Consider the following 13,030-nt stretch of genomic DNA (forward strand, 5'->3'; position numbering starts at 1 on the left):
TCATAATCCAATTTAGAATTTATCACAATATTATAGTCATCCTGTTTATATTTACCTTATATATCACTGCCAGATTAATCTTGTATCTCTCCTACTTTATTAAATGTAAAACAATGCCTCAAAATCTATCAAAAAGGCCAAATTCCTCATCTTAGTACTTTCCATTCTATATCTGAATTACAGATTATCTAGCAACCTCCTCAAAGACTACAAGCGTTTTAAGGCTGAAAATTCTTATTATATATTCAGCTTTAATTATTGCTGCTGCCAAATACTAGAGATGGAATGAATGAACCAGAAATCAAGAAGGTTATCAAGCCTTAGCTCTAGAGTAGAGTCCTATTACAAGTTTATAGAACACTGATGATCCTGATGTCCTGAAGCTGAGTGCCTGTTTGGAGAGCAGTTACTCTACTGTGCTTCTCTTGTATTCTTACAGTATTCCCAGCATATACACATGTATCATGTCTTAACCTTTTTTTAGAATATAAACTTATCAAAGGTAGAGATTTTACCAGACCTCTGTAACTGAACCCACATACGTGGCCACAAGGACAGATGTATACACAGTATGTATTCTGCTCTGGCACAGTTACAGGCAGAAGACAGCAATGCTTTAACTCTGCCTCACAGGGGTACAACAATGTCACACTCTAATGTACTGATCTCTTTCTAATGCTATTTGGGCTTGTCAGGAAAGTGCAGATAAATTTCATATGAGCAGAGGTTATCTTCACTACACTAACATTTTATTATTCCCAGTTATTCTACCCAAACATTATAACTAGGATATATAATTACTTCAACCAAGAATATAATTTAAAATTTAATATCTGACAGACATTAGCAAACATTAAATGTTATACAGAACAGAACCAAGTGGTTTAAATAATGGCAAAATAATTTTTTACGCAAGTGTTAATTTTGTCATCATGGTAGTTAATAGTAATAATTACAATTACAGATAAACTGCTGCATGCTCTGTTTTGAGTACTTTGTCAACTTTAGGCTCATAACTCAATTTAGTGAGGAAAGTGAGACAATAAGAAACTTTTTTTTTTCTTTTTTTTCCGTTTTTATCGGTACCAGGGATGGAACTCACGACCGCACACTTGCAAGGAAGGCGCTTATGCTGCTGAGCTAATCCCCAACCCCGACAATAAGAAACTTTTAAAACTCAACCAAAGATACACAGCCATTAAGTGACCATGCAGGAATTCAAACACAAGCAATCCAGAGCACAGACCCCAAACCACTACACCATACAATGTTGCAGCAATTACCCCAAGAAGAGCCAAAGAAATGTTTATACAAGTGGCAGGGATAGATGACAAGTGCATTACTGTGTTCTCTTATACCGTTTCATCAATATTTCAAGCATTTTCTAAAACTGTAACATAAAACTAATGTGCATATCCTGTAGAGTCATTTTTTATTACTAATATATTAAGGTTATCACAATATGTGAGCAATGCATATATTTTATATAAATGTCTTTCTTTTATGAGACGGGGTCTTTGCATTGCACAGTGGCCTTGAACTCACTATGTAGCCCAGACCGGCCCTAAACTCATAAAGATCTTCTTTCCTCAGCTTTCCAGGTGCTGAGATTAAAGGCGTACACCACTACACCAGCTGTATTTTTAATTTTTATTTTTATTAGTACATCTATACAGTATGTAATGATTACATTCATCTTGGGGAGCTAACACATGTACATAACAGATCTTAATTCTTTTTATGTCCTCTTACCCCCGTGCTCCCCCGGATTATTATTTTATGGGAATACTTTATATATTTAAGTACAAGGTAGAGCTGGGCATGGTGGCTCACACTTGTAATCCCAATACTGTAGGAGATTGAAGCAAAAGGATCACAAGTTCCAGTTTGGTTCTGACAACTTAACAAGATCCTATTTCAAAATAAAAAAAAAGGACTGTGAATGTAGCTCCATGTGAAGGTCCTAGGTTCAATCCCCAGTATTGCTATTAAATAAATAAATTAAACACTATGTTTGTCTCTAAAGTCTGCTAAAATTTAGTTTACCCAAATGAAATAACTCAACTATATTGAAGAATAGATTCCTAAATATCCTCAATTTGTATGACTGCCAACTAAAATATTTCCTTTGCATTGTTTTTTAATGATTGCTCTATGATACCTTACTTGAAATAGTTATTATATCACTCATTTTTCAAATTAAATTTCAAGTGTTTCCAAATACTAGGTTGAGTTATACATTACCCTTTCCAACTAATTTTATATACAAAAATGGGCCCTTTATATGATCGACTCTAAAAACTTCCTCAAAATTCAACATATTAAAAGGAAAAGACTCACTCATCTATTATAGATGTTCTATCACTACAATAATTTCCAGTGGCACACAAAGGATAAACAATTTACAGAGCTTTCAAACACAAAAGAAAAAAATAAATAGTAATCATTCTCATAGGAAAATAAATATAATATAATAGTGAATGAAAAAACTGAGTTGCAAGATAACATGGTACCAACTTCATTTATACATAAACTCATCAAGTATTCACACTGTTTCACACTAGAATTTTTTTTCTTCTTTATATGTTGTGGTTCTATGTTTTCCTAACTTTTTAACTAAGAAATTTACGTAATGTACACCTTTTTGTTAATTCTGTAAAAGTCAATCAGAAGTAGTAACAGCATCAGTTATTTCTAACTTCAGCGATAATTTTCTTTGCTGATATACTTAAATAATTTTATATATTTAAGTAAGTACAATTAACAGTAGAATTTGTTTTCTTCATCATTACAAAATCAAACCAGGCCTAATGACACAAGCCTATAATCCCAGCACTTGGGAGGCCAAGGCAGGAGGATCACCGCAAGTTTGAGGCCAGCCTGGGCTACAAAATGAGTTCAAGATCAGCCAGAACTGCACAGTGAAACTGCCTCAAAAAAGAGAAGAAACAAAACAAGTAAATTAGAACACAAGATAATCAGAATGGAATAGAGAAATGAAAGGTAAGAGTCAGAAAAAAAGTACAAAAAATACATAAGGGGAAAAAAGCTGTATTCCTCTACAAAAAAACTATAAGCCAATAGGTGTTTTCATATTTAAATCGACAAACAGAAATGTTAAAAGTATGTCCCAGAAGGTATCTCAAGTTTAAAAGTAATCTAGATGTTCCAACAATTTTACCTGACTTAGCAAGTAACTAAGTGAAGGAGTTTTAAGATGATAAGTCTTGATATTTTCTGATTAATCAGCTAAATATGCAATCGCACCGAGAAAGAGCTTTGATACTTCGAAAGCAAACACCCTAAAAAATAATCAGACCAGAAAGTAAACAATGTAGTTTCCCATTAGTCCACTGTGGTTCACCACCTCCTAGCTGCTGGGGCAGGAGACGGCACAGATTTACAAGACAGCTGCCGGCAGACTTTGCAAAGTGTGGAAAGTTGGCAAGAAATCCACTAGGCAAATTTAAACCCTTTAGAACAAACCCATAGATATGTGCTCTAGTTAGTTTTATTCCTTTCTTTAAAAAATAGTAACAACCACTAAGAAAACATTTCAAACACTACCCAAAAGTTTTCTACCACGATTTTTTTTTGTCTTTTTATCGGTACCGGGGATCGAACTCACGACTGCCTGCTTGCAAGGCAGATACTTATGCCGCTGAGCTAAATCCCCAGCCCCTCTACCATGAATTTAAAAATATATAGTCAGTAGTACAGATACACAAGTGGACTCTGGGAGACAAAGACAAAAAGCAGTAACACTTATAAGATTAGAATTAGTCTTGATTTAGAAAAACTCCACAACATCTTAAATAGAATCCATTGGGAATGGCGTAAAAACTTTTACCAGAAATGAAAAACGAGTGATAAAATTTCCCTGGTCAGAAATCTATAAAAAGCACCTTAAAATAATGAAGCTCTAACATTAATTTAAAAGTTTCCAGATAGTAGATGCTATTTGAAGTTAAAATTAATCAATACTTAAGCCAATATCTAGAATCACTAAAGTACATAAAATGAAGGAACAAAGTAAGGAAAAATCTGCTAAGATCCTTTATAATAATCAGACCAGATCTTTAAATCTTTCTCAAAAATACTCTACAAGATCATCTAATAATTGTGTCCAAAAAGGCTTGCACTAAGTTCTTGCATTACATTTCGGTGTCCATCAAAAATTCAGCTGGCAATGAACCACAACAGCCAATGGTCCAAGAAAAAACAATTCCGCTCATTTCATTGCCCTGCTAATTATTCACAATACACTATTATTTAAAAACAGTGGATTCTTAGCCTTGTTGCCACTCCAACACACCCAGGAAACACAATACTTTCCTTTAACAATAGCAGATTCACAAGGTTCTAATTCTCAGCATGCCTGGGGATAGATAGCAATCTGAGAAAAATCAGGGGTTAGAGGAAGCAGAGTGAGAGTGAGGATGTTCCTTTTTCTGATACACTGGTTATTAAACATTCTGGAATCTTTCTGTTAAATAAGTAAGTCTTAATCTTATCAAACTTTACCACTGTTCCAAGAAATATGATACAAATATTTTTTTAAAAAATCCTTACCCTGCAGTTCATGATGTATTACACCCCCAAGGTTGGGTTCGTCTCCCCACCAGAATATCCATAACTCTTTACAGTCTGGCTTGACATCTCGACGCCATACACACAGCAGGTTGGCTTGCAGACAGCGGATGAAACTTAACAGGATTGGATCATCTTGGGCTGGGGCTGAAATTATGGGTCCACAGTCCCCATGTCCTCCAAAATTGTACCTACGCCATTTGATTCCCGTGAGTTCAGCCTAAAAAAGAAAAGAAATTTTTGGTTGGATTTTACTTTTTACTAACAGACCACGAAAAGAAAACTTTCCACAGAGAAAAACAAGTTTGCTGAGATAACTACTGACATTAAATATCATATCATAAAATTTTTTCTCAATGAAGAATATATGGAAACACTTCTTGAAGTAGGGGACGTTAAGATTTTTATGTTCTTCTGTATATTAAATTCCAAAATAAAAAATATCTGCTGTTCAACTTATTTATTTACTTTAACATTAATGTAAATTTCTATATAAACATTACTTTCTACATTATTCCTTACTTAACTCTTATATTTTCAGAACCCGATGATTTAAAACTAAGTGTAAAGGGGCTGGGGATTTAGCTCAGCGGTGTAAGCACCTGCCTGGCAAGTGAAAGGTTGTGAGTTCAATCCCTGGTACCAAAAATAAATTAATTAAAATTTAAAAATACAAAACTTTAAAAACAAAAAAACTAAGTGTACACAAGTTGAGCACCCTTAATCCAAAAAGCCAAAGTCCAAAACACTCAGAATCAGGGATGTCAGCCAAAAATCTATGCAAATATTCCAAAATCAGAAGAAAACAAAAAAAATCCAAAATCTCAAGCATTCCTGGCCCTAAGCATTTCAGATAAGGGACACTCAACCTATAGATGCAAAATAATTTCTTTCAAATTGTATCTTCCAATTTCTTCCCATTCAGAAGCTACATTTTAAATCTTTCGAATCAGGAAATCTGTTAGCATGTATCAGGGTACTTCATCACAAATGCCAAAAGGCTATTTAGGAAGAAGCTGCTAACAAAGCTGATACAGTTATCAGCAATTTATTCATGTTACTTAACATGCAGCACCATGTAGTTTGGTCTTTTGTTTTTTAAACACATTTTACAACATGAGAACTTTAAACAAGTAGAAAACCGAAACTATAACTTTGTTCCATTACACACATTTATATTTTAAGATTTCTTAAAGATTAGATTAAGGAAGCAAATTTAAAATATATTTCAAAGCTAAATTTCTTACTTAAGTAGCTATAAACTGTAACTGTGTACTCAAAACAGAATAAAATGATTCAAAATGTAACTCTATCAAACAGTCCACCCACCGGTCTGTGGCAGTCAATCCTTACTCAGTAAGCTATTCCTCCACAAAATCGATCCACTTCTATCAACAAATTCCTTTCCAAAAAAACGAATACCACTAGGTAGAAAAGTAGCCATATCTTCTCTAGAATCAGTGAAACAAGTTTAAAGCAGTAACAATCACTATAATGATGTTATTTAAGCAGCAAAAAAAAAAAAAAGTTTCTTCAATCCAAATTAAAAAGCTTAACTTTAATGTCTAAACAATACCGTCTAAAATTCAGCTACACTCCTTTATATCTATGATATGGAAACCTAATCTTAATGAATATTTTCATAAAAGCTGGTATTGGCACTATTTAGGCATTCCATGTAAGCCACCTGATTTCCTCTGAATGTAAAAGTATCACATTACTAATGTAAAGAATTCTACATCTGAAGATGTACAGTGGCAGAGCACTTACCTGACATGTATGAAACTCATACCCAGGACATGCACCTGTACACACACATACTCACATACATAAACATACACACATATGAAGTTCTCAAATAATACACAAGAAATAATTATTAGTACCTGATTATATGTTGTTTTTCTATATATACATTTTTAAAGTTGAAATCAGTGCTCACTTTAACAGTTCATATACTAAAATTGAAATCATACCGATTTTATATCCTGCTTTTTCACTAGTTTTACACATTTCAAGTATTCCTCAAAAACAGTAATTAATGTTTGGGTAATATTCTATTTAATTGTTCGGAGAAAGTAATTTAGCCATCCTTAATAACTAGACTCCTCCACTATTATAATTATTAGAACTGATGAACAACCTTGAACATTGTTATCTTCCTAATTATTTCCTTGAGACAGATTGCTTAATATAAAACTAGTAGTCAAATATTTGAGGATTCATGATGTCTCTCATCACACTCACTGCTTGTCAATTTGGTGGTCCCTTCAATGTAAGTAATCACTTCCCAAACTGTATCTTTTAAAATACCTCCCAAGTAGCCAGGCATAGTGGGGCACACTTGGGAGGCTGAGGAGGAAGACTGCTATGAGTTCAAGGCTAGCCTGAACTACAGAAACAAAGAACAAAACAAAACAAAACAAAAAATCCTCTGTCTGGCAAGTGCAAGGTCCTGAGTTTAAAAAAAAAAAAAAAGAAAAAGAAAACGGGAAAAAAAAAAAACCCTGCCAATTTAACAGAAGGGTATATCCTTGTACTAGCTGATAGTCTTTCTGCCTGAAGGAAATCATTGTCACATACTTGATCACAGGTATAATTTTACACCACTTTCCTGAGTTTAAATCCCAGTTCTTTACACACTAGCTGCAAGTATGCAAATACTTAGCAAATTATATCACTGACCTTCAGTTGTCTGACCTCTAAAATTAAGATAAACAGTATTTGCTCACAGAGTTGCTGATTAAATGAGACAGTATACAGTCTGCCCTCTGTATCTGTGGCTTCAATGTCCCTGAATTCAACCAACTACAGATAGACAATACTGAGGAAAACACACAGCTGTACTCAACATGCACATTTTTGTCATTATTCCCTAAATAATACACTATCACACCTATTCCCATTACTTTAATTATAAGTAGTCTGGAGATGATTAAGTATACAGTGGAAAGTACATAAATTATATACAAATACTATGCTTATATAAATGATTAAGCATCCATAGACTTCAGTGTCTGCAGACAGGTTGTGAAAGCAATCCTTCAGATACTGAGGAATTACTATATATATGAAGTTCTTTGGACAGTATCTGGCACATACAGAAACATAAAAGATACTAATATCATAATCGTAGAACTACTATTTTTTAACTTGTTCATACCTCTGTCAACTTATCACAAAAATGCCTTTTTTCTTCAAATAAAAACAATGTCTATTTTAATCAGAAAGCCTAACATCAATTTTTAAATAAATGTCAAAGGAAACCAAATACACAACCATACATAGGAACCATTGATAATACCAGCCATATTTAAACAGAAAACTCAGACAAATCATAAACATCAAATGCATCAATACAAGACAGTCTACGGACAGTGATCTACTCACAACAACACTTTTCCCTGTAACGTGCAGCACAGTGCAGCACACAGAACATTTGGCTTTGCTTCAGAATGGTTTCCTTGGCACTCCCGCTGCTCACATCAGCACCTCACTGCTCTCAGGGGCAGGGGCAGGGGCAGACCTACCACCTGCTCTGTGCTCTTTGCAAAGATATCCGAGCAAGTGCTATATCACAAACGCAAGTGACATAACAGCAAAGCTACAACAATTCAGTAACTAATTCAGCCCAAAGCATTGAAAAATGTCCAGTTGTTTTTACACGAATTTACTTCCTTTAAAACTAGAATTAAATGTTATACCAATCTTCATTGGAAAACATCACAATAAAATACCAATCAAGCTTAATAAAAAGATAAAATTATAAGTAGAAAATGGATATTTAAACTTTGAATTAATGCTTGATAAAAGGAAAAACAATGTTACTGGAATTGTCCAAGAAAAAATGTCCATCATGTATGGTATCTAACTGTATTAAAATGTCTTCATATATAATCATATCTTAGAGTTTAAAATCAATCCTATTCCAAGCTCTGCTGTCCAAATGTTTCATAAATGTGTACCTCCAAAACACAAAATTCTTCATCTATTGTTTTGAAATATTTTGAAGCAATTCTTTTAAAGTATTTCTAGATTCAAATTATCATAAAATGCAATTATTTGTGTCCCAAACATGAACAGATGCATAATTTTATTGCTTACAATTACATAGTTTTACTGTGGAATCAGTGTGAGATTCCTTGAAAAACTAAGACTAGACATTGCAGCCAACTATTCCCCTTACTGGTATCTTCTTGAAGAATTAAAAGCATCATACCACAGCAATATATGCACACACTCATGTGTATAGTGGCAAGATGTTATAGCTAAATCTTAGAAACAGCCCAAATGCACATCAACTGAGAAATAGACAATGAAATTACATTTTTTCATATACAACAGAGCACTACTCTGCCATAAAGAAAGATAAGGTTGAGACATTTCTAGGTTAATGGATGCACCTTGAGGCCATACTCTTACATGATGTAAATCAGATACACAAGTGTAAATATCGCACTGTTTCTCTGGTGCAAGAAACAGAAAGTGTAACTGAGGACCAAAATTTATAAAAGATATTGTACAAAACTTTATATTGTGTAATATGAAGAAAACGTTCAAATGGGAAGGGAAACTAAGGAGTAAGGAGAGGGAAGGAAAGGAAAAGAAAAATAAAATGAGAAAAGAAAGAAATGGAAACAAAGCTTTTGTAAATAAGCAGAAGACAACTTGAAGGGATGGTAGGGGAAAAACAAAAGAATGAAATTATACTATATATAAATACAAATTCCCTATGATGAATGTGATCGTTCTGTATGCCTAAAATGTACCAATAAACAATTAATTAAAAAGACATGGTTTCAAAAATAATGCATAGAATCAGAAAGATCAAATTATCTGAGTGTAGTGGTATATGCCTGAAATCCCAGAACTTGGGAGACCAAGACTAGTGGATCTTAAATTGGAAGCCAGCCTGGGTATACAATAGTGAGTTTAAGACCAGCCTGAACTACACAGCACAACTTTATCCAAAAAAAAAAAAAAGACACACACCCAAAAAAAGATGAAATTAAAATATACAAGCAATAAATGTAGAATGTTCATATGTATAATAATAGTCCATCAGTATGATAACTGAGGTCTACTAAGATCTAGGATCTTCATACATAATCTATAATCCTTCTATTCAAACAACTAAAGAAATAAAGAACTGAAAAGGTTCAATAGTTCTGCCATAACCTTAAAAATGGCAATGGCACATACTGAATATAACTAGTTTAAATCATATCTGAATTTAAAGCATAAATTCTTTCCATTCTGCCATTCTGCTTAATGTGTAAAAATGGTAAAAATTAGCCCTAGAGGATTATAAAATAGTACAAAGAAACTGTCATCAACTCAATTTAGCAATGACTAGAGTTCATGGTCATACTTTCTAATTTAAGAAAGTTCATGAATCTTTCTTTAGTCTTCCTGAGGTACTAAAAAAACTTCAATGAGTGCCCACATACTAGCCCATGAACATAACACATTTAATTCACTCAAGTAATTCTGAATCTTTGTTTACATGTTCTCGCTATAGAAACGTATCTACACAACCTAGTTTCTTAGAGGATATGTATAGACAAATTAAGAAAATATCTTTTCTAATAGCAAAAGAGGCTAAATGAAAGCTTGCTGAGAAATGGCTAGCATCTGTTATACAAGCAATCGAGATTCTCTGAAAATCAAACTCAACTGGCAGAGATACTGCTGGCATAAACAGAAGGCCACTACAGTCAATTCAGAATGGTTCTAGTTAAACAGATTACAAGAAAGTCAGGATAAATTCACTTCCTAACAACGTAAATATAATTCAAAGAAAATTTATACCGTTTCTTTTTCTTTTGCATTTATTTTTTTAAAGAGAAAAAAATAAAATTAAAAAAAAAATAGAGGGTAACGATGGTTAATACATTGTGTGTTATTTATACTATTTATTAGTGCACTGCTTTTTAGGTACAATACGTAGGAAAGGAGTTTACTGGCTTTAAAATTCTCTCAAAAGAAAAAACGTTTATTTACAGTGACCAATCATAATTAGATTCCTTAGGACTCACAAAGTAAACTTGCAATAGGGCTTTCCAGAAATAAAACTATGGTATCAAGAAAGAGAACAAAATTAACAGACGTAGTGGTAAAAATGAACCCAGAATGTTGTATCGTGGAAAAGAACATGGGCTAGAGATCAGCAGATGCAGGTTCTAGGCATGGTTTTTCAACAATTTACCTACATGACATTGAGAAATCTACTCCACCTCAGGATGTCTGAGCTTCAGGAGCTGTAAAGTGATAGGTCTGACCTACATACTTTAAATGGGTTCTAGTCTCCTGGCCCAAACTAATTACATCCCACTCACAAAGGCAACTTGTAAATAAGAGAGAAGCCTTACTAGATGTCTTAAAATGAGAAGAACTGCCAGAAGAAATTCAGAATTTTAAGCAACAATTGAAAAAAAAGAGTGTTCTGAAACTACAGTGCAATTATAGTTAACTTCAACCCGGGCAGGATTTGAGGTGGTGTGCAGAAAAGACATCTATGAGCATGTGCAGCTAACATAAAAGCCCCAGGAAACTCCAAATCTGCCTAACCTCACTTCCTTCTGCGATAGGGTAACTGCTTGAAAAGATCAAGGAAACAGTAAACATATTCAGTCACCTTTCAACTGGAATCACAGGAAAGGAAAAAGTGTTACACTTAATGGAAAATGTCTGTTAAAACATAACTAATCTACTAAACATAAAGATGGCAGAGTAAACACACACATCTGCTTTTGCTCTCTCTTAAATCCCTCTAAAACACCAGTGAAGAAGTTTCTTTTTTGTTTAATTATAAAATCATAATAGTATGTAGAACATGAGCGGAAACAGCATGAAAATTTTAAAAGCTACAGCCGATGCTCAAGAAGTAAAATGTGTAATACCTAAGAAAAGAGAACACGAGACAGAGAGTGGACATACACCCCAGCTGACACAATTCCCTCAGCCTCAGGAATCTTAGCCATATTTTACCTTTGGTAGTAGGGCAGAAAGGCAGTGCAACAGGGAGATAAAATAAGGAAACCTGGTTAAAGCCTATTTAACAGGCACTGAGATGTTCAGGTACCTCCCAATGCACGGAGCTGAGCTACTCCACCTTCTCCTGCCCAGCAAATGACTGGAAGAGTATTACTTGGAGACAAGAAAACAAAGCATATGTGGACTTGGAAAAACTGAAAGCAAGGAACCAAAGTGAAAACCCAGGATTGGTGAACATGTAGAGAATGGATGGTAAGATCATCCCTTCCCCACCACTTCTCAGCGCGGAGAACACCTGTGGTAGATCGTTCATCCAGTAGAAAATAGCCTGAAAAAGTCTTTAGTGGGAAATCTTAACAGCTATATGGAAGGATCTTAAAATACTGACATCAGATACTCTCCAAATAAAATGCACAGGAAACAAACCTAATTCATATATTCAGAACTTAAGGGTTTTGTTATTGTTGTTGTTTTGTTTTTGGGTTTTTGTTGTTGTTGTTTGGGTTTTTTTGGTTTTGGGGCGGTTTTTTGGTACGGGGATTGAACTCAAAAGCACTTACACCACTGAACTAAATCCCCGGCACTTAAGGTTTTTTTTTTTTATCGACCATTCCTAAACATTATCAAGAACTACTAAATAGATGATGAAAACCACTGAGCAATTACAGAGACAAAAACAAATAGAAACGAATCTGAGGAAACAGACTACATTGGGAGAACAAACTTCTAAAACACTCATCACTAATACTTAGATTAAAAAAAAAAAAAAAAAAAAAAAAAAAAACAGGATACTATGCCAGGGGAGATAATCAAAAGAAAGCTCTGGGAACGTTTTAAATAATGACACAAAAAATCACAAAACTTATTAAAATGTGTGGAAGATAAACAGGAAATCTTCCAGAAAATAAAGCAAATAACAGAAATCAAAACTGGGGTGGTGATATTCAATTAGAGGATAACCCAAAAAGTTAAAATCTGAAGGTAATCTCTAGGATCCTGGGGCTGTAGAGCACTGTGCTCAGCATGTGCAAGGGCCTGGATTCTGTCCCTAACATAAACAGCGCCCTCCAAAGCAGCTCTCAGAAGGAGAAAATGCAGAAAATGAAGAAGCAATGACTAGTCAAATAATTCATGGCAACTGTCCAGGAAAAAAGAATTTCAATTTACAGACTGAAAGAGCTCTCTGGGTACCCAAAATAATATATTTAAGAGAATCACAGAAAGTATATCATTGTCAGTTTTAGCCACAGCAGAAAAGAGAAGCCTCTGCTCCCAATTTCTATATAGTAAAAGGAGGTTAGATACAAAAAGTATTAGTAGTATTTTGGGGAAAGGAGGCCCAGCAGTAAAAAAATCACCAGAACAATTTCTTTTTTGTCAACAACAATACCAAAATCAAAAAGGCCAAGGTATTGCGACTGCAAAATCCTAAAGAGTATTTCCA

The 13,030-nt window shown here is 34.1% G+C and overlaps 1 protein-coding gene across 7 annotated transcripts in view; it reads right to left on the bottom strand.

Annotated features, from left to right (window-relative positions):
- The window catches only part of Med13l (mediator complex subunit 13L), a 280,561-nt gene that overhangs the window by 234,209 nt on the left and 33,322 nt on the right, over window positions 1-13,030 (bottom strand). For all 7 annotated transcript variants that reach the window (XM_063225704.1, XM_063225705.1, XM_063225703.1 and 4 more), the window contains one exon: window positions 4,573-4,810. In XM_063225704.1, coding sequence (XP_063081774.1) covers window positions 4,573-4,810 — 238 coding nt within the window. Of the gene's footprint in view, window positions 1-4,572; window positions 4,811-13,030 lie in introns of those variants that run through there.

Source organism: Cavia porcellus, unplaced genomic scaffold (assembly GCF_034190915.1).
Source record: "Cavia porcellus strain 051 isolate PalLab524CR breed Dunkin Hartley unplaced genomic scaffold, mCavPor4.1 scaffold_16, whole genome shotgun sequence".
Lineage (NCBI taxonomy): Eukaryota > Metazoa > Chordata > Mammalia > Rodentia > Caviidae > Cavia > Cavia porcellus.